The sequence below is a fragment of the Tiliqua scincoides genome, chromosome 2 (genome assembly GCF_035046505.1).
Source record: "Tiliqua scincoides isolate rTilSci1 chromosome 2, rTilSci1.hap2, whole genome shotgun sequence".
NCBI lineage: Eukaryota > Metazoa > Chordata > Lepidosauria > Squamata > Scincidae > Tiliqua > Tiliqua scincoides.
The window spans coordinates 120,105,634-120,121,569 of NC_089822.1; the positions used below are offsets into that span (position 1 = coordinate 120,105,634).

Sequence of the window (15,936 nt, forward strand, 5' to 3'; positions counted from 1 at the left end):
ATCAGACAACCAGCAGGAGGTAAGTAAAAATATTTACTTATTTACAGGAGGTAAGTAAAAATATTTTACTAAGGGTGCAGTCATAACCCCTTATGTCAGAGCTTTCCAGCACTAGCATAGCAGTGCCAATAGAACACATGCTGCATCCTGCAGTTGGGTGTCACTCACGGAGGCCTCCTCAAAGAAAGGGGATGTTTGTTCTAGTACCTTAGAGCTGCATTGCCCTTATGTCAGTGCTGGAAAGCACTGACATAAGGGGTTAGGATGTGCCCTAAGTAAAAATAGAATCCTGGCACAAGTCGTTGCCTCCAGCTACACCTACAAATTGGTGTAACTACCTGCCACAATGGCCTCTGAAGCCTTGCTGTTGTAGGTTTATCTTTCTCAAATCACATTGAAACTGTACAATGAGTGGTTAAACCATTAATACATGATGGGCATGACAAAAAGGGTAGCTAGAGTTTCTAAAACAATCAGAAACCCAAGTGCTTTTAGGAGAGCGTTTTCCTTCCCATCACTCTCCACAAGGCTCCCTTCACGTCCTTGTTCCTCAGGCTGTAGATCAATGGATTGAGCACAGGAGTGATCACCATGTAAAAGACAGCTCCTAATTTGTCCTGGTCTGAAAAAGATTTTGTTTGTGGCCTCATGTACATGGCCAAGGATGAGCCATAGAAAATTCCAACCACAGCAAGGTGGGAGCCGCATGTAGACAGAGCTCGACTCCGACCTTTGACTGATTTGATCCTCATCACTGCCAGTCCAATGCGCCCGTAGGTCACAAGAATGAAGGCAAAGGGCATTAGAAGGGTGAAAGCACTGGTTCCTGATGACAGATTGACCTTCCCTGAGGTATCTGAGCATTCCAGTTTTATTATAGCTAGCACTTCACACATAAAATGATTGATGACATTACGGCCACACAAGTGGAACTTCAAGGTGAAGCACGGCACAACTGACAGCATAAGAGCAGCAGTCCAGGAGAAGACAGCCAGACACACATAGACCTTTCGGCTCATGATGAGCATATAATGGAGAGGGCTGCATATAGCCACAAAACGGTCATATGCCATGACAGCCAATAAGAAACACTCTGTTACTGCCAGAAAGAGAGTAATGCTCATCTGGGCAAAGCACTTCCCGTAGGAGATGATGGGCCTCCCCGTAAAGCTGTGGGCCAGCATCTGTGGGATAGTGCAGGAGGAATAGCAGATGTCAAGAAGGGAGAGGTTGCCTAGGAAGAAATACATGGGAGTGTGAAGGTGAGAATCCATTGTGATCAAAAAGAAAATCAGGCAGTTTCCGAAGACGGTGATCAAATAGAGGAACAGGAATGCGAGAGCAAGTGACATCCGCACCCAGGGCTGGGTGGAGAAACCCATCAGGATGAAGAATTCCGGCTCTGTGCCATTATTCCCTCCAAAGTCTACAGAATTGTTCATTTTTTCCATAGTCTCTGTTTATCTGCATGGAGAGTGAAAAAAAGAAGGTGCTACTTAACAGCTTCCACAATTTTATTCTATACTGTGGACTGGGGGGAGTTTGTTGTCCAAATCATATCTGTCTGCATGCTATATTTAATTATGAATTTGAATTACGAAATGGAAAGTGGGCTTTCTTCCCCTTCCCCTACATGCTTGCCTCACCTCTCATGACCCCAGATGTTCAGGTAGGAGTATTATGTTCAAACAGGGTATCTACAGGTGAAATCCAATGCACATAGGCCAGATTGTACAGTCAATATCCCAGAAAAAAAATCCAGGAATTGACTGTATAATCTCAAACTCCATTCATTGTACACATTTAGGCCTTATTGCCACCAGGATCCACCCCTTCCTCCCCCCCAAACACCCCCTGCTCTCTTCCCTCCTTGCTCATGACAAGCCTTCTCCACTTCCTTCCCTGCCCTGGTGCAGTCCAGGGTCCCTGGTGGTGGGGTTCTACACTGCAGCTACTTTGTGGTGGCAGCTTGAAATGGCCTTGCAGCAGTGTGATCTTTGGGCTGTCACTGGGCATTTTACAACTGTGGGCTGCTTGTCCCACTGCCATAAAGGCCCATAGGATTGGGCTGTAAACTATTCAAAGTACTTCATAATCATTATCTAAGGAATTGTTGCAAGAACCTTGTAAGTTAGCAGAGTGTTCTCATCTCCTTATTGGAAATGGAGGAAAGGGACTGAGAGTTAGTAGCCTGACTACTAGAGCTGCCAGATCAGTCAGCTGGAGGAACACGATTACCTTTAATGCTCCCATTGTGGTGGGACAAGAGGCAGTAGCTAAGGGCACAATCCTAACCAGGTCTACTCAGAAGTAAGTCCTATTTTGTTCAATGGAGCTTACTCTCAGGAAAGTGTGGTTAGGATTGCAGCCTGAGGGCCCAAACCTATGGTCTGCACTGCGCCTCTGTGGCGCGGACCACAGTCGCAAGCTCAGCTCCGGCCGGCGCTGAGCCACCGCCCGGTGGGCGCCCGCGTTCTGCAGCTCGGCGGTGCCTGCGACTGCTGGGCTGCAGAACAGCAAATGGGGCCGGAACGGGGGCGTTCCAGGGAGGGGGGAGGCCGGCGTGATGCGGGGAGGGTGGGCATGCCAGAGGCGTGCCTGGGGGCTGGTGGGAGGAGGATCCGCAGAGCTCTGCTCTGCAGGATCCTAGGTGTTCGTGGAGGCTGTGTGCCTTACATGAGCACCTTTAGCGGCGCCCAAAGGGTGCCGCTAAAGGGAGTAGCCCCACTGCGGATGTCCCCTGCTCCTGAGGTGCCTCCCACGGTAGCACGGGGAGCACTGGATTCAGCGGCAGCCCTTGTGGATTGGGCTGCCCGTTAGGATTGGGTTGTCAATCTCTGTCTGCTGCTGTAGGACAATCAACATGAGTAGGGAATTTCCACTTCTGCACTTGGCAGAGACAGTTCCAGTCTGCACTTTACCAACACTGAGTAGTTACTAGTAGATAGGTCCTCCTTTTGATGTTAACAGCCTGCACCCACCCAAGGGCATCTGAAGCAGAGATGCCCTGTTCACAGTGAACATTCTGCTATATAGGTATTATATACAAATATGATCTTTGTAGATCAGGAGATGTTAGACCAACTGAAATTAATAACTTAACTGGATATGAACTGATCTGGAACCATTTAAAAATCTAGCAACTGTTCTCATTTTTGTAGATACCCCTTTTGGGTATCTAAGCTTTTGGGTATCTAAGTAGAATTCGATATTCTAAGCTAAACTGGAACTGGAATTAGTTATGAAGGGGAAACAAGGAAGTTATCTTAAGGCCCAATCCTATCCAATTTTCCAGTGCCGGTGTAGCCGTGCCATTGTGGTAGGGAGGCAGTCACAGATCCCTCCTCAAGGTATGAGAACAGTTGTTCCCTTTCCTCGGGGCGACATTGCGGTTGCACTGATGCTGGATAGTTGGATAGGATTGGGCCGTGAATCAACTGATCTGAAATTCATATACAGTAGTAGCAACTTGCAGCATTTTACTTACAGTCAGTGCAACCCTATGCATATTTACTCTGAATCAAGTCTCATTCAATTCAATATGTAATATAGCTGTGTAAGGTATGGTTGCAGTCTGTATCTATGAGATAGCATATGAATTTTCTGTTTTGACTGTAGAATCTACAAACATTTGAATATCCAGTAATATCCTGGAAGGACTTACCTTATCTTCTGGCCCAGGAATCATCTATCCTTACATAAATGTTTTGTCCTTTGATGTTTGGTAGTGCTGGATCCCACAGTTCAGAGACGTTTCTAAAAGGATATGACAACATCTCATAACTTGTCATATAATAGGACTGGTTTAAGTGTTGCTTTAAGATTTTGTTATCATGACAACAGGCTAGGAAAGATTGCAAACATTAAAAAAAATTTAAGATCAGAGAAATATGTAAACAAATTGATGTGTTAATGATAATCAATGGAAACTATTAACAGCTGTACTGAGTCAAATGGCAAGCTACCATGCGAAGCAAAAACCAATCAAGCACACCTTTCATCTAATATATAGTGTCATTACCTTATTTGTGCAAACAGATATAAAGACAACTGTATAAAGTCAAAGATTTGGGGGAATTGGCATGATCATGAGTGGTAAATCCTTTTCACTTAAAAGCAGTAGTAAGAACTAGTCTAGACAACACGGAGTAGCATAATTGCAAGCAAATCCATTTGTGTGCTTAGAAAGTAATGAGAGTCTTCTCATTATGATTCAGAAGTATTGCCAACAACCTTTATAGACCTAAGTCATTTCAGGTCTGAGTTCAGAGAGGCTTAATAGGTACCCTTTGGGAATATAGCTAAAATCAGCAATAAAGTAATAGCTTACATGGGATAATTAACATCAAAGCTAGGTAGCAAAATTTATTGTCAAAATTGTACTTCGCTCTTCTGAATTGGAAGAGTTCTGCTTCCAAGAAGTGAGGGAGTGCAGTCTTCTGAAGTGAAGGAGGAATGCAGTGTAAACAAGAGTTTTGATTCCAGTGAATTGAGTCTTATTTCTCCCAGTCAAACTGAAAGAAACTGAAGGTGCTTAAATATCTATGGTGGTATACCTGCTATGTTTCTACCCAATACTGTCAGTAGATGTCAAGCAGCTTCAGATATCCTTCTTACAATGATATTGCTAAGGAATTCCTGGATGTCTATAATGAGACCTTTATCCATTACAGATACTGTTCTAGGTAGGTGCAGACACAGCTCACATGGGACCCTGGTCAAACCTGTTGGGTCTCGCTCTTGTTTTCCCTGTGTGAAGTACAACTCAGTCTCCTCTGTAGCTGCTCCAGAATTAATTGGTAGTATTGAGCTTCTCTGAAAACCAGTGGCAGGTATTAGATGTTCTTGTTGAGCAACGTAATTATATACCACTTGTCTGCCTTCGGGAACAGACAGACAGACTGAGTGAGTGAGTGACAGCACAATCCACCCCACCAAGTGTCTTAAAGGTACTGAAAAGCACATTCACAACTATAGGTTGAGTCTTATTATTCGCAGGTCTCACATGGATGGCAAAAAACACACTAAAGCAAATAAATTTAAAGAACAAAGTGGCTTGGCTCCTGTGATTTAAAAACAGCCTTGCAGACCTTTTGAAATGCACACAGAGGCAATCAGTCTCTCTCCAGGCACTTAGGCTTCACTAGGAGGCAGCAATCCCTCCCTTTCCTCCAGGAGCCCCAGCAAGGGGGAAAGAAAAGAGGAGGTGATAATAGCTGCCATTAAGTTTTCTTTCACTTGCTCATGAGGAAGGGAGGAGTGAAGCCAGCAGAGAGAATGACTGATGGATGGAACAGCCAGCTGCGCTCTCTCACATTAACTGTTTTGACTGTTTTCCTTTAATTTAAAGGCTACTTATCACATTGAGATAAAAAAAAAATCTGTGGATAATTAGGTTATACCTGTAATCACTTGCATGACTGTCTCTCTACATCAGTAAAAAGCAGCTTTTAAAACTGTGATTTTAAAAGGATGCATTTTTCCCCACTCTCCAGGGATCAGCACATTCCTCCTCATTTGCAGGGGTCCTATGTGTTGAGTCAAATCCGTGTATAAAAAATCCATGTATAACAAGACTGGACCTGTATTTGGGAGCAGTCTGAGCAGAGCTGAACCCGTGCCTGGACAGGATGAGTTTGTGCTAGCCTGGGCAATCCAGCACAGGGGGTGGGAGAGGGCAGCAGGAAGGAAGAATGGAGGTGGTGAGGAAGTGTTTTTGGGTGGGGGGAGGGCGACCCAGAAGGTGGAACGGACCCACGAGGGGGTGGGATCAGCCACAGCAGTGCAGGATGGATCCTTACCCCCCCCCCGCTCCCCGTCCCCAGCTTGAGCAAACTTACATGGGCTGCTTGAATTTGCGCCCAAGAAATCACAGGCACAGATCTAAATAGGCTGGCTGGCACGCAACACAGGGTAAGGGGAATAAAATACTCCAAGTTTCACCCCAGCCCTCATCTACCTTGCCCTGGATTCAGCATAGGCCAGTCAGCCTGCCTGTTCCAGTGTAAGTTAGGATTGTGCCCTCTATGTGTGCATGTGCGAAAACCTGGATTACAAGCTTTGCATTCTATTAAATGTGTGGCTTTATTGTATTAAAGCAGCCATTTTCAACCACTGTGCTGTGGCACACTGGTGTGCCGTGAGTGGTCCACAGGTGTGCCACAGGAATTTGAGGGAAGGTCATTTATTAGTAGGTTCAGTAGGGATGTGAGGCCCCCACCGGCAGCATTTTGTGCCTTGGCAATTATCGAAAACCTGATGGTGTGCCATGACAGTTTTAGTGCCTTGTCAGTGTGCCGTGAGATGAAAAAGGTTGAAAATTACTGCATTAGAATCTGTACAACTTGTCTGGATTTTAAAACCTGCCCTTGCCGTGTCACAAGGCCTTTGTGATGGCATGTATCAAAGTGTCTCTTAGAGTCTGAAGGTAACATGAAAACACATGAAACAGTTCCTGCTTGTGTAAAGGCATACATGGATGGATGGAACTGATAACTTGGATCCTTTCCAATCTGGTTTGCAACCTGGTTTTAACACCAAACTGCCTTGATGGCTCTGGTGGAGAACAGGTCCTTGGGGATAGACGGGGCAGCACGGCTCTCCTAGACAATGTGATGTCTTTTGATACCATCAGCTGTGGTAACTTACGGGGCTGGCTGGGAGAAATGGGACTTGAGGGCACCATTTTACTGTGGCTATAATCCCACTTCTTAAACCTCTTCCCGAGAGTGATACTACGAATCTAATGCTCTACCTGATGGCCACTGGACTGTGGGGTGCTGTAGAGTTCCAACTTATCCCCCATGCTGTTTAACAACTACATGAAACTACTACAAGAAGTCACCCAAAGGTTTCGGTTGAAGTATCAAGCCAATGGCACTCGGACCTACAATTTCTAGTCATAGAGAGGCGGTGTGTGGAAGCAATTTTGGCCTTGATGAGAGCTAACAAACGGAAACTTCACCTAGAGGAGATATATTCATGATTCCTCTCTTATGCAGGGGTGACAAAACTTGCTTAATCTAAGAGTCACATATGATAAATATCTGATGTTTCAGATCCACAAGAGAAGTGTTTGAGAACTGCAATATTTAAGAAGCATTTAAATTCTTAAATATATTTACTTACCACGAACATTAAACTTATGTTTTCATCCAGTAGACTCTCAGTTTATACTTGGTAAATAATTACAAAGCTTGAAAAAAAAATTATTTACCGTTTTTATTAAGTGTGATGCTAAAAGCAGCTCAGCCAATGTATTTTGAGGAGCTGAACATAATGTGTCAAAGAGCCACAAGATGCTTGCAAGCTGTGGTTTGGCCAGTGGCATACCTAAGGGGGTGCAGGGGGTAGCAGTTGCACCGGGCATCAAGCTTTAGGGGGGCAACAAGCTTAGCTTGATACTAGTGACCAAAATTGTGAAAACCTTGGTATGCATGAATAATACCATCATTTTATATATCATTGGAAAGGTAATTTAATGCAGAGTGCAATGAAATAAACTGCCAGAAAATGAAAACACAACTGTCTTGTGGAACAAAAAGTGGATTTGCTTAACTCCACACTGACCTATGAGACTGATTGTTCTGAGTGCCAATGAGATGTTATTATGATACAGCATGGAACCAATAACTTTTTATTTACTTAATTAAATTCGACTTTATCATATGGGGGAGGGGGGCTACAAAATCTTCTTTGACAGATAAATGCCTTAGCTAAACCACTGATTGGGGGAAGGCAGCAGAGCAAGTGGGTGAGCTGCTGTGGGGAGAAGGTGAGTTCCACCCAATTTTCACTTTTAAAAAGCCATGGCGTGATGTTACTTCAAGTTGTGACATCACTTCAGAGGCAACATTTTGAGCTTGGCACGAGGCTACACGATCATTAGCTACGCCACTGGCTTTGGCCACCCCAGTATTATAAGAAGTGCACCTTCTACGTTAGCCATATTAAAAAAAAATTTCTTATCATAATACAATATCACTCAATGAATTTTCTTCCAAAAGTCCTCTGCAGAGCTCCCTTTATATCTCTGTTTCTCAGGCTATAGATAAGGGGATTGAGCATAGGGGTGATTACTCCATAGAACACAGCAACTAGCTTGTCATGATCTGAGGAGGTTTTGTCTTGGGGTCTCAAGTACATGGCCATAGCTGTGCCATAGAAGATCCCTACCACAGCTAAATGAGAGCTGCAGGTAGAGATGGCTTTGCCCCGGCCTTGTGCTGAACGGATGCGGAGGACAGCCAGCCCAATGCGCCCATATGTCACCAGGATGAATGTGAAGGGCACCACCAAGACCAGAAAGCTGGTGACAAACATAATGATCTTGTTGAGGCGGGTATCGGAGCAAGCCAATTTGATGAATCCCTGTAGCTCACATGTGAAGTGATTTATCACATTGTGGCCACAGAATTTCGTGGGTTGCACAAGTACTGGTAACAGAGTCAGCAAGAAGGCACTAGCCCAAGACATGACCGCCAACTGGACACACACCCGCCAGCTTACAATGAGAGTGTAGTGCAGGGGACTACATATAGCCACAAATCGATCATATGCCATCACAGCCAGGAGCAGGGACTCTGTCATCCCAAGGAAAAGGCTTGTGTACATCTGAAGCAAGCATCTGGTAAAAGAAATAACTGGCCTTTCAACCAGACAATTGATCATCATCTGTGGGATGCTGCAAGATGAGTAGCAGATGTCAAGGAAAGAGAGATTGCAAAGGAAAAAGTACATGGGAGTGTGCAGGGCAGGATCAGTCACAACCACCATGACAATGAGCCCGTTGCCAATCAAAGTTACCATGTAGACTACTAGCAGGAACCAGAAGAAGATAGCCTGGGCCTGGGGATGATGGGAGAGCCCCACCAGGACAAACTCAAAGGTCTCATTATTGCTCATGTCCTCCATCATTGTTGATGCTTGCCCACCTGCAAAGAAAACAAATCAGAGACAAAGAACAGAGAGATGAGCATGACCAGAAGGTCTCTTTTCACAACTGAGCAGCTATGCTGTGACCTCTTGAAATTGCCTCCAAAGGCTGTGTGATGGGAGTATGTAGTCAATCAATGTCCTAGAGGCTAATCCATTCAATGAAGCAGTGCTGGCAGCTGTTGGGAGCTTACACTGAGTCCTCCCAGACGGAACTCCATCCGAACAGCCAGCTTCTCTCAGGCTGCCTGAGGAACAGTCTCCCTCTGGGGCAGTGGGTCAATAGCTACTGGGATCCTTTTTCCCCTTTCCTGCAAGAAGTTCATAGTCAAAGAGATGGCAAAGAAGAATGTCACCACAGAACACAGCATGCCTTAATGGCAGAATATGGAGTAGTCACCTTAAAGCATAACACAGTCAACAAAACTTTGCAGGGTTTTTACCATCAGGGCGGCAAGTTCCTTCTGAACCTACTCTTTGAAACGTTTGGAATGACTTGACTTCATGTTTATGGACACCACGTGCAGTTGTTTTACGGTCTGTTTTTCAGATGGACATTTGATTAGGGGAACAGGGATCGTGTCATGTGAAGTGAGTTCATGTGAAATATGTGCGTACCCAGTGGGACTGTTCTGCTCTGTTCATCCATCTTGACAGAGTGTGTGCAGGCTGTGTGCCTCTGACATGGTGACTGTTATCTGTGAAGCTGGATTTCAGCAATCCAGATTAAGAAAGCAGCAGTTAGAGTTGAACAGCACAATCCATCAGGCTCAGCCTCCGTTTGAAATATGCGCACCATGACACAGATGGTCCTTTCAACCTGAGCGCAGCCTGTGATAAGAGGATACCTGGGCAAAGAGGCACCTTATAAAGTGCTGTCCTTGTATATTTAGCAGGGAGAGCACAACTACCTGTCTTCAGTCCTGCAGGGGGTCTTTTCCAGTGGCTGATGCTGGTGTCTCTTTTCTTAAAGGTTGTGCGCCCTTTGGGAACAGGGAACCTTTTGATTTATTTTGCAATCTGATCCACTTTGTGAATGACCATTGTTGAAAAGTGCTATAACTGTACTGAATAACGACAACAACAAGAATAATGCCAGACACTGCAGGATGGTAAGAAGCACCACCAGGCAGCCTCACCACCAGCACCCTCAATTAGTACAGATGAGTACATTTGCATTTTCTGCCCAGTGTTTTCAAACTCAAAAGCATCTTTTTCCCGTACAAGGAGAGGTGTGTTTAAAAGAGCAGAAGAATCTGCTCCCGCTTTGGGAAGGTGATGCTATTGTCAAATCACTGCACTGATAGTGTTATGGATTCCTACGTTGCTTCCCATGACCAGCTGACTCTGCAATCTCTTTGCTAAGAAATGGTAATCATTTCAAAAAAAAAAATCAGGATATTCACAGTACACTCCTGAGTTTTCTGGTGCCCCTGGAGCAGCTGCACCAAAACAGCCACCACTGTATCAAAAGGGCACTGGGAAGCCACCTGGAGTCTCCTTGGGGAAAGAGGACTTTTGTCCCCTTCCCCCAAGGAAAGCCCCAAGGCCAGCAATAGGGCTTCTCAAGTCTGTGCCAGCTATTTTACCGATGCAGGCTTCAGAGACTCCATGTCGGGCTTTTCAGCCCAACACGGAGTTCAGAATGTGGTGGAGCAGAGCTCCACCATTCCCACCCCCTCCTGCCTGGTTCCTCCCCGCAGCTTGCCCTTGTTCTGCCCTTCCCCTACCACCACCTCAGAATTTCACTTCCAGCTGGTGCTGGGCCCAGAGCCTGACTAGCATGGGCCTGGTGCCAGCACTCCCTACTCGTTGGGTGGGGTAAACTAGCTGTACAGCAAAGTTACAGCACACAGGAAAAGCACTAGGGCTTACTGGTGCTTGGTGTGTTTAGGATTGGCCCCCAGTCTGCAGGTAAAGGAACTGTCAGTCTAGTACTGTCCAGTACTAGCCGCGTTTACAAATATCTAAAAATGTCAATGTGAACAGCATCCATGGCATTTTCCATCGTTCTCATTGCAGCCAGAACTAGAAAAACTAAGAATAACTTAAAATAATATGAAAGCATTCTGATTTGGAAAAAGCAACACTCTTCTACTACCCGATTGCAGAAGAAACATGGGCAAAGATGTGACAGGAATTATCTATCAGGAATGATCTAGACCAGTGGTTCTCGAACTTCTCCAGCCCATGGCTCCCCTGATCCTTGTGGCCATTGGCCACGGCTCCCCATTACAACACCTCACCTCAGTTACCCCCAAAATGGGGATGAAGGTGTTATAATTATACAGTAGAAACCAAAAAAACAGCTGCCAGCACTCTGAGGCTGCAATCCTAACCCCACTTTCCAGAGAGTAAGTCCCATTGAACACAATAGGACTTACTTCTGAGTACAGCTAGCTAGGATTGTGCCTTTTGTCTTATAATAGCAGCTAACATGGGAAGTAACCCCCCCAAAAGGAGTGTTCTGCCAAATCCCAATCCACTGGGCCTCGTGCCCGCTTAAGGCTGATTAGTTTCCCTTGTGAAACTCACCAGTGCAAAAGTCAGAGTCCAGTTCCAGTCCACAGATTCCAAGTAAACCAGTACAATCAATGAGAGTTGCCAAATCAGAGTCCAGAGCCAATAAGCCGAGTTACAGTCCGAGGTCAGGTTCCAGGTAAGTCAGTCAAATCAGTCAGGGTATCCAAGTCAATACACCAAGTCACAGTCCAAGGTCAGATTCCAAAGTCAATAAACCCAGTCAGTCTCACCTCATCTCCTCCAACCTGCACTCCTTCTACAACCCACCCCCACTAGTTCCTCCAGGTGTTGTTTGTATGCTCCCAGGTTCACTTTAGCCTTTAGTGGCTGCAGCTGTGCAGCACACCTCCAGCTACCACCTGGGCTTTAACCCTGCATTTACTTAGAGCAAGGGGCACTGTGGACACCACACTCTATCTGCTCGCCAGATCTTCCGCTATTCCACTACAAGGAGGCAGGAGGAAAAAGGGGGGTGGCCGAAAAGAATTGGGTGTTTTTATTTTTAACCAATTTTTGAAGACAAAAAGAGTGACTTTTTTCTCTTTGTTGAAGGGGGAGGAAAAAGAGAAAGGTGAGGATCCTGGGTTAAGCTGACACAGACTCCAAGCCTATGTAGGTCTACTCAGAAGTAAGTCCCATTTGAGTCAATGGGGCTTACTCCCAGGAAAGTGTGGCTAGGATTGCAGACACACCCAGCAAGATTACAACTCACCCCAAAAGTAGATGAGGGCTGCTCACACAGATACACCCCAACATGCAGATGCTGCCCCTGTTCCCCCCAGGCAAGACAGAGGGATGCAGGCTGGGCATTTGGACACTCCCCCCCCAAGAGCAGGCTGGCTCCCTCTTCCCCAAGTGGAGGAAAGCGCTTTGCTGCTCTCTCTAGGTCAGGCTTCCCTCCCAGTTTGAAGCCTGCCAGGAGCTCACCCTGTGCTGATGAGATGCAGCACCTCTGCTGCTGCCCAGCCAGCCTTCTCCCCCACCTTGTTTCCCATACCCTCCCCACCTCACGCTGCCCCACTGACCTCCTTCTCAGCCTCAGAAAAGCAGCAAGTCAGGAGGCAGCACCTACAGCTGAGCAGAGAAGGGCAGCTGCGGCCACCTCTCTCCTCCCCCCCAGATCCCTGGAGGCTAGCCACTCCTCACTAGGGAGGCGGGACGCACAGATTGAATACCTCAGGGCTCCTCAATTCTAACTGTTTGCACAGGGCCTCTTGCACACAGCCTTAGCGGACAGCGGCCGCAGCATGAGCCATCTTTTTAGATGGCCAAAATGAAGACAGTTCCCTGGGGTCAATGAAGTCTGGAAGCTTGTTTCAGGTTATGGATCTGATTACCAGCAATGGGCAGGGGATTTTTGTTTCAAAGGTCAGGCAACGTATGAAAAAAGGGTCAAAAAGTGCTAAGTAGTCAATATAAGAAACCATACTCAATGCAATATGAAAAAAGATAAATTTTAATTATGTCTATGGGGCATGATTTCACTGGAATCCCAAAGGCAGCAGGATCATGCACAAAAGTCATTAATTAGTGCTTAAATCCCAGCTAGTCACTTTTTTCCTCCTAATGATCAGATTGAATAGCAACTCTGTTGCATCATCATGATTTGGTTATAGTGAAGACTTTTGAGTCTTACCCTAAAGGAGTAGGTGTAACAATTTCATTAATTTAAACCAGCTCAGCCTAATTATAGGAGATGGCTTCAACTCTTTCTTTTATTATTATTATTTTTTTTTTTTTTGGTGTACAATCCAAATACTGTTTGAGAAACTTTTTACAATTTCTTTCCAAGTGGCAATTTGAATTTCAAGAGTTTGAAAAAAGACTGAACATTTCCCCCTCTAATAACAAATGTGCTGGGGCTTACACATATAACCACTCACTGAAAAAAAGAAGGAAAGAAAAAGTAGGCTACAATCCGGACTACCACACTTCCATTGTTGGTTACTACGGAAAAGCGGAAAAGAATACAGTGGTGCAGTGGCATTTGCAGGGGCAATTAGAGCTGGCCTAAAAGGTCACTTCCAGTCTCCTCCTGAAAACCAGAAGTGACCTTCTAAGGCAGGGGTGTCCAACATAAGGCCGGGGGGCTGAATGCGGCCTGCGGAAGCTTTTTATCCAACTTTTAGGCTCTCAGCTGTTGAGCAGTGCTGAGGTGTTGCTGCTGAAAAGGCAGCCGACATGAACATTGGGCTCTCCAATGAAATGGTGGTGAAAACACCACTCTCAACTATTTTCCTCCTTCTTACATGCAGCCCATTGATTCTACAGTTTTTCTCTCTTCCCTAAATAGTATTTATCTATCTCTGTTTTCCAACGATCATAGGTAATGTATCCCTAGCTTAATTATTCAAATCTACTTTCCAACTTATTGCATACATTCATAGCCCAATCATTTCCTGCGCTGGAACAGGCCGGCCGGCTAGCCTGCACTGAATACAGCGCAGGGTTGAGGCTGGCTGCGAAGTGATTCCCCTTACCCCGGTTAACGTAGCAGTGGCCCAGATGGAGGTTTCTACAAGGTAGGGCAATGTATGTTCCCTTACCTTGGAGTTGCATTGCCCTTATGTCAGTGCTGGAAAGTTGGTTAGGATTGCAGCCTATGTGTGATTGTTAGTATATTACTGGTCTTTTGTTTATTTAATTTTTCGTCCTGTACTTCATTTATTTGATTCCCCCTCCATATTAGAAATAATCCCTAAATCAACTGTGTACTGTGCTTTGAACCCTTTGACTTCTTTCCTTTTCTTCTCTAAAATACCAATTTCCCCTAAGTGTACAACTGAGCAGGTGTACTAACAATGGTTACAGTCCAATACAAAGTAAGGCATACATAACCTGCATGTGAGGTATGTTAACTGCAGATTTTTTCCCCTTTAGAATTACTTAATTCTCCCTTTCAGGTTTTGATTTCAGGGTTTGGTTCCTTGATACATTTTGGGGGATTTCCTAATCTATGAGCTTCCAGTGCTTCATTGGGTACAATCCAGTCCTTGACTTATGCCAGTGAAAGTCAATTGCACTGACACAGGAGGGTAGCAAACGTGCTGTAAGGCATGTTGGCGCCTCCTCGGAAGGAAGCCGTGTTACGTGAAAATCTCCTTTTCCCTTCCAAGTTGTGATTTTGTATGTATTATGGACTAAAACTCATGCAGGTCAAACCTCAGAATACAGGACACCCTTCCCCCAGTACACTTTTCCAAGGCCCTGGTAGAAGTCACAAGTTTGCACAACCTCTAGCAATGCAGGGATGCCTCCTGATTCAATTACTGTTATGCAAAACTAGCATGCACCTCCGGAGGAAGAAGTCTATTGTTCTATTGTTGTAGCTTTATCACTCTTAAGCACCTTATGCAAACTGCCTCCCTCCCCCAGGAGGCCAGTCATGGCTGATACCCAGTCATCATTTTCTTGCATGCTCCACGTGTCCTACTGTGTGTAGTGAGCATGTGCATCCAGGAGGCCACATCCGGGGGTCATTCACATCCAGCGTCCAGGTCAGCAAAAAGCCTTTTAAGAGAGAACTTCGCCACATGTGCTCTCTCTCTCTCTCTGGCTGCCCCCCAAGGCACAGGTCCTCCATAGGACTCTTCCACTCCCCCCAACTGCTTCCCAGGACAGGTAACTATATCTTGCGTCTGGAATCTTTTCCCTTCTCCCCCACCTATTTCTCCCATTCTCTCCCCATCTTAGTTAGCAACTAGGTTATGCAGACCAGGGACCCCTAAAATCCTTCCCTATAACCTATCCTTTTCTGATTCCTTCTCGGATGCACCAAATACACGGCACATGCAACCACCATAAAGCTTGGTACACTAGACACAAGTACTAGAAACCTATACTTATCAATTCTCCATGTGCATTATGTTTACCTATGTGTTTTGTAATAAAAATATAATCGTTGATTGAATAGTTATCTTTCTCCCAGTCTCCTTTTTAAGCTAAACAAGGAATTTCTTTGCATTACGCTGTCTTGTTATCCAGCCTGCGATCCTAAAGTTTCCAAAAGGGTAATATAATAATTCCCCTTAAAACATAACAGCCCTTTTTGGTAACAGCTGGGCCAATGCTCAGAGCGCCTTGCATCAGCATGGCTGCGCTGACGCAACGCTCTGAGGTAGGCGGGGGGCGCGGAGGAGGTGGGAGGGAGGGAGGCATGGCTGGGTGGAGGGAGGGAGGGCGAACAGGGAGCAGGAGGTGGGGCTGGGGTCCTGCAGTTATGCCAGATCCCAATCCCCGTTCCCAGGGAGAACGGAGCACCTCCAAGTCGCTCTGCTTGCCTTGGACTTGTGCCAGCTCAAGAGGTGGCACAACTCCGAGCAGATCCATAGGTGCCAGCGGCCCTTATCTGGAGGTAAGGGGAAATGTTTCCCCTTGCCTCTGGCTCAGCTGCTTATGGCCCCTGCCCTGCGCTGGATACATTGCAAGCTTCATGGCTTGCCCAGTGCAGGCTGGGATTGTGCCCGTTGTCTGATAGAG

General features: G+C 45.8%; 2 protein-coding genes across 2 annotated transcripts; both read right to left on the reverse strand.

The window, feature by feature from the left end:
- Positions 1 to 491: 491 nt before the first annotated feature.
- Positions 492 to 1,451, reverse strand: LOC136638725 (olfactory receptor 13H1-like). Its single transcript, XM_066612759.1, has one exon. The coding sequence runs from the start codon at positions 1,449 to 1,451 to the stop codon at positions 492 to 494; it is 960 nt and encodes a 319-aa protein (XP_066468856.1).
- Positions 1,452 to 7,980: 6,529 nt separating this feature from the next.
- Positions 7,981 to 8,913, reverse strand: LOC136641776 (olfactory receptor 13H1-like). The gene has a single exon (XM_066617803.1). It carries the CDS (start codon positions 8,911 to 8,913, stop codon positions 7,981 to 7,983), a length of 933 nt encoding a protein of 310 aa, XP_066473900.1.
- Positions 8,914 to 15,936: the final 7,023 nt, after the last annotated feature.

Coding starts and splice junctions, on each gene's coding strand:
- LOC136638725 (XM_066612759.1), bottom strand. CDS start 1,451: ATGGAAAAAATGAACAATTCTGTAGACTTTGGAGGGAATAATGGCACA.
- LOC136641776 (XM_066617803.1), bottom strand. CDS start 8,913: ATGGAGGACATGAGCAATAATGAGACCTTTGAGTTTGTCCTGGTGGGG.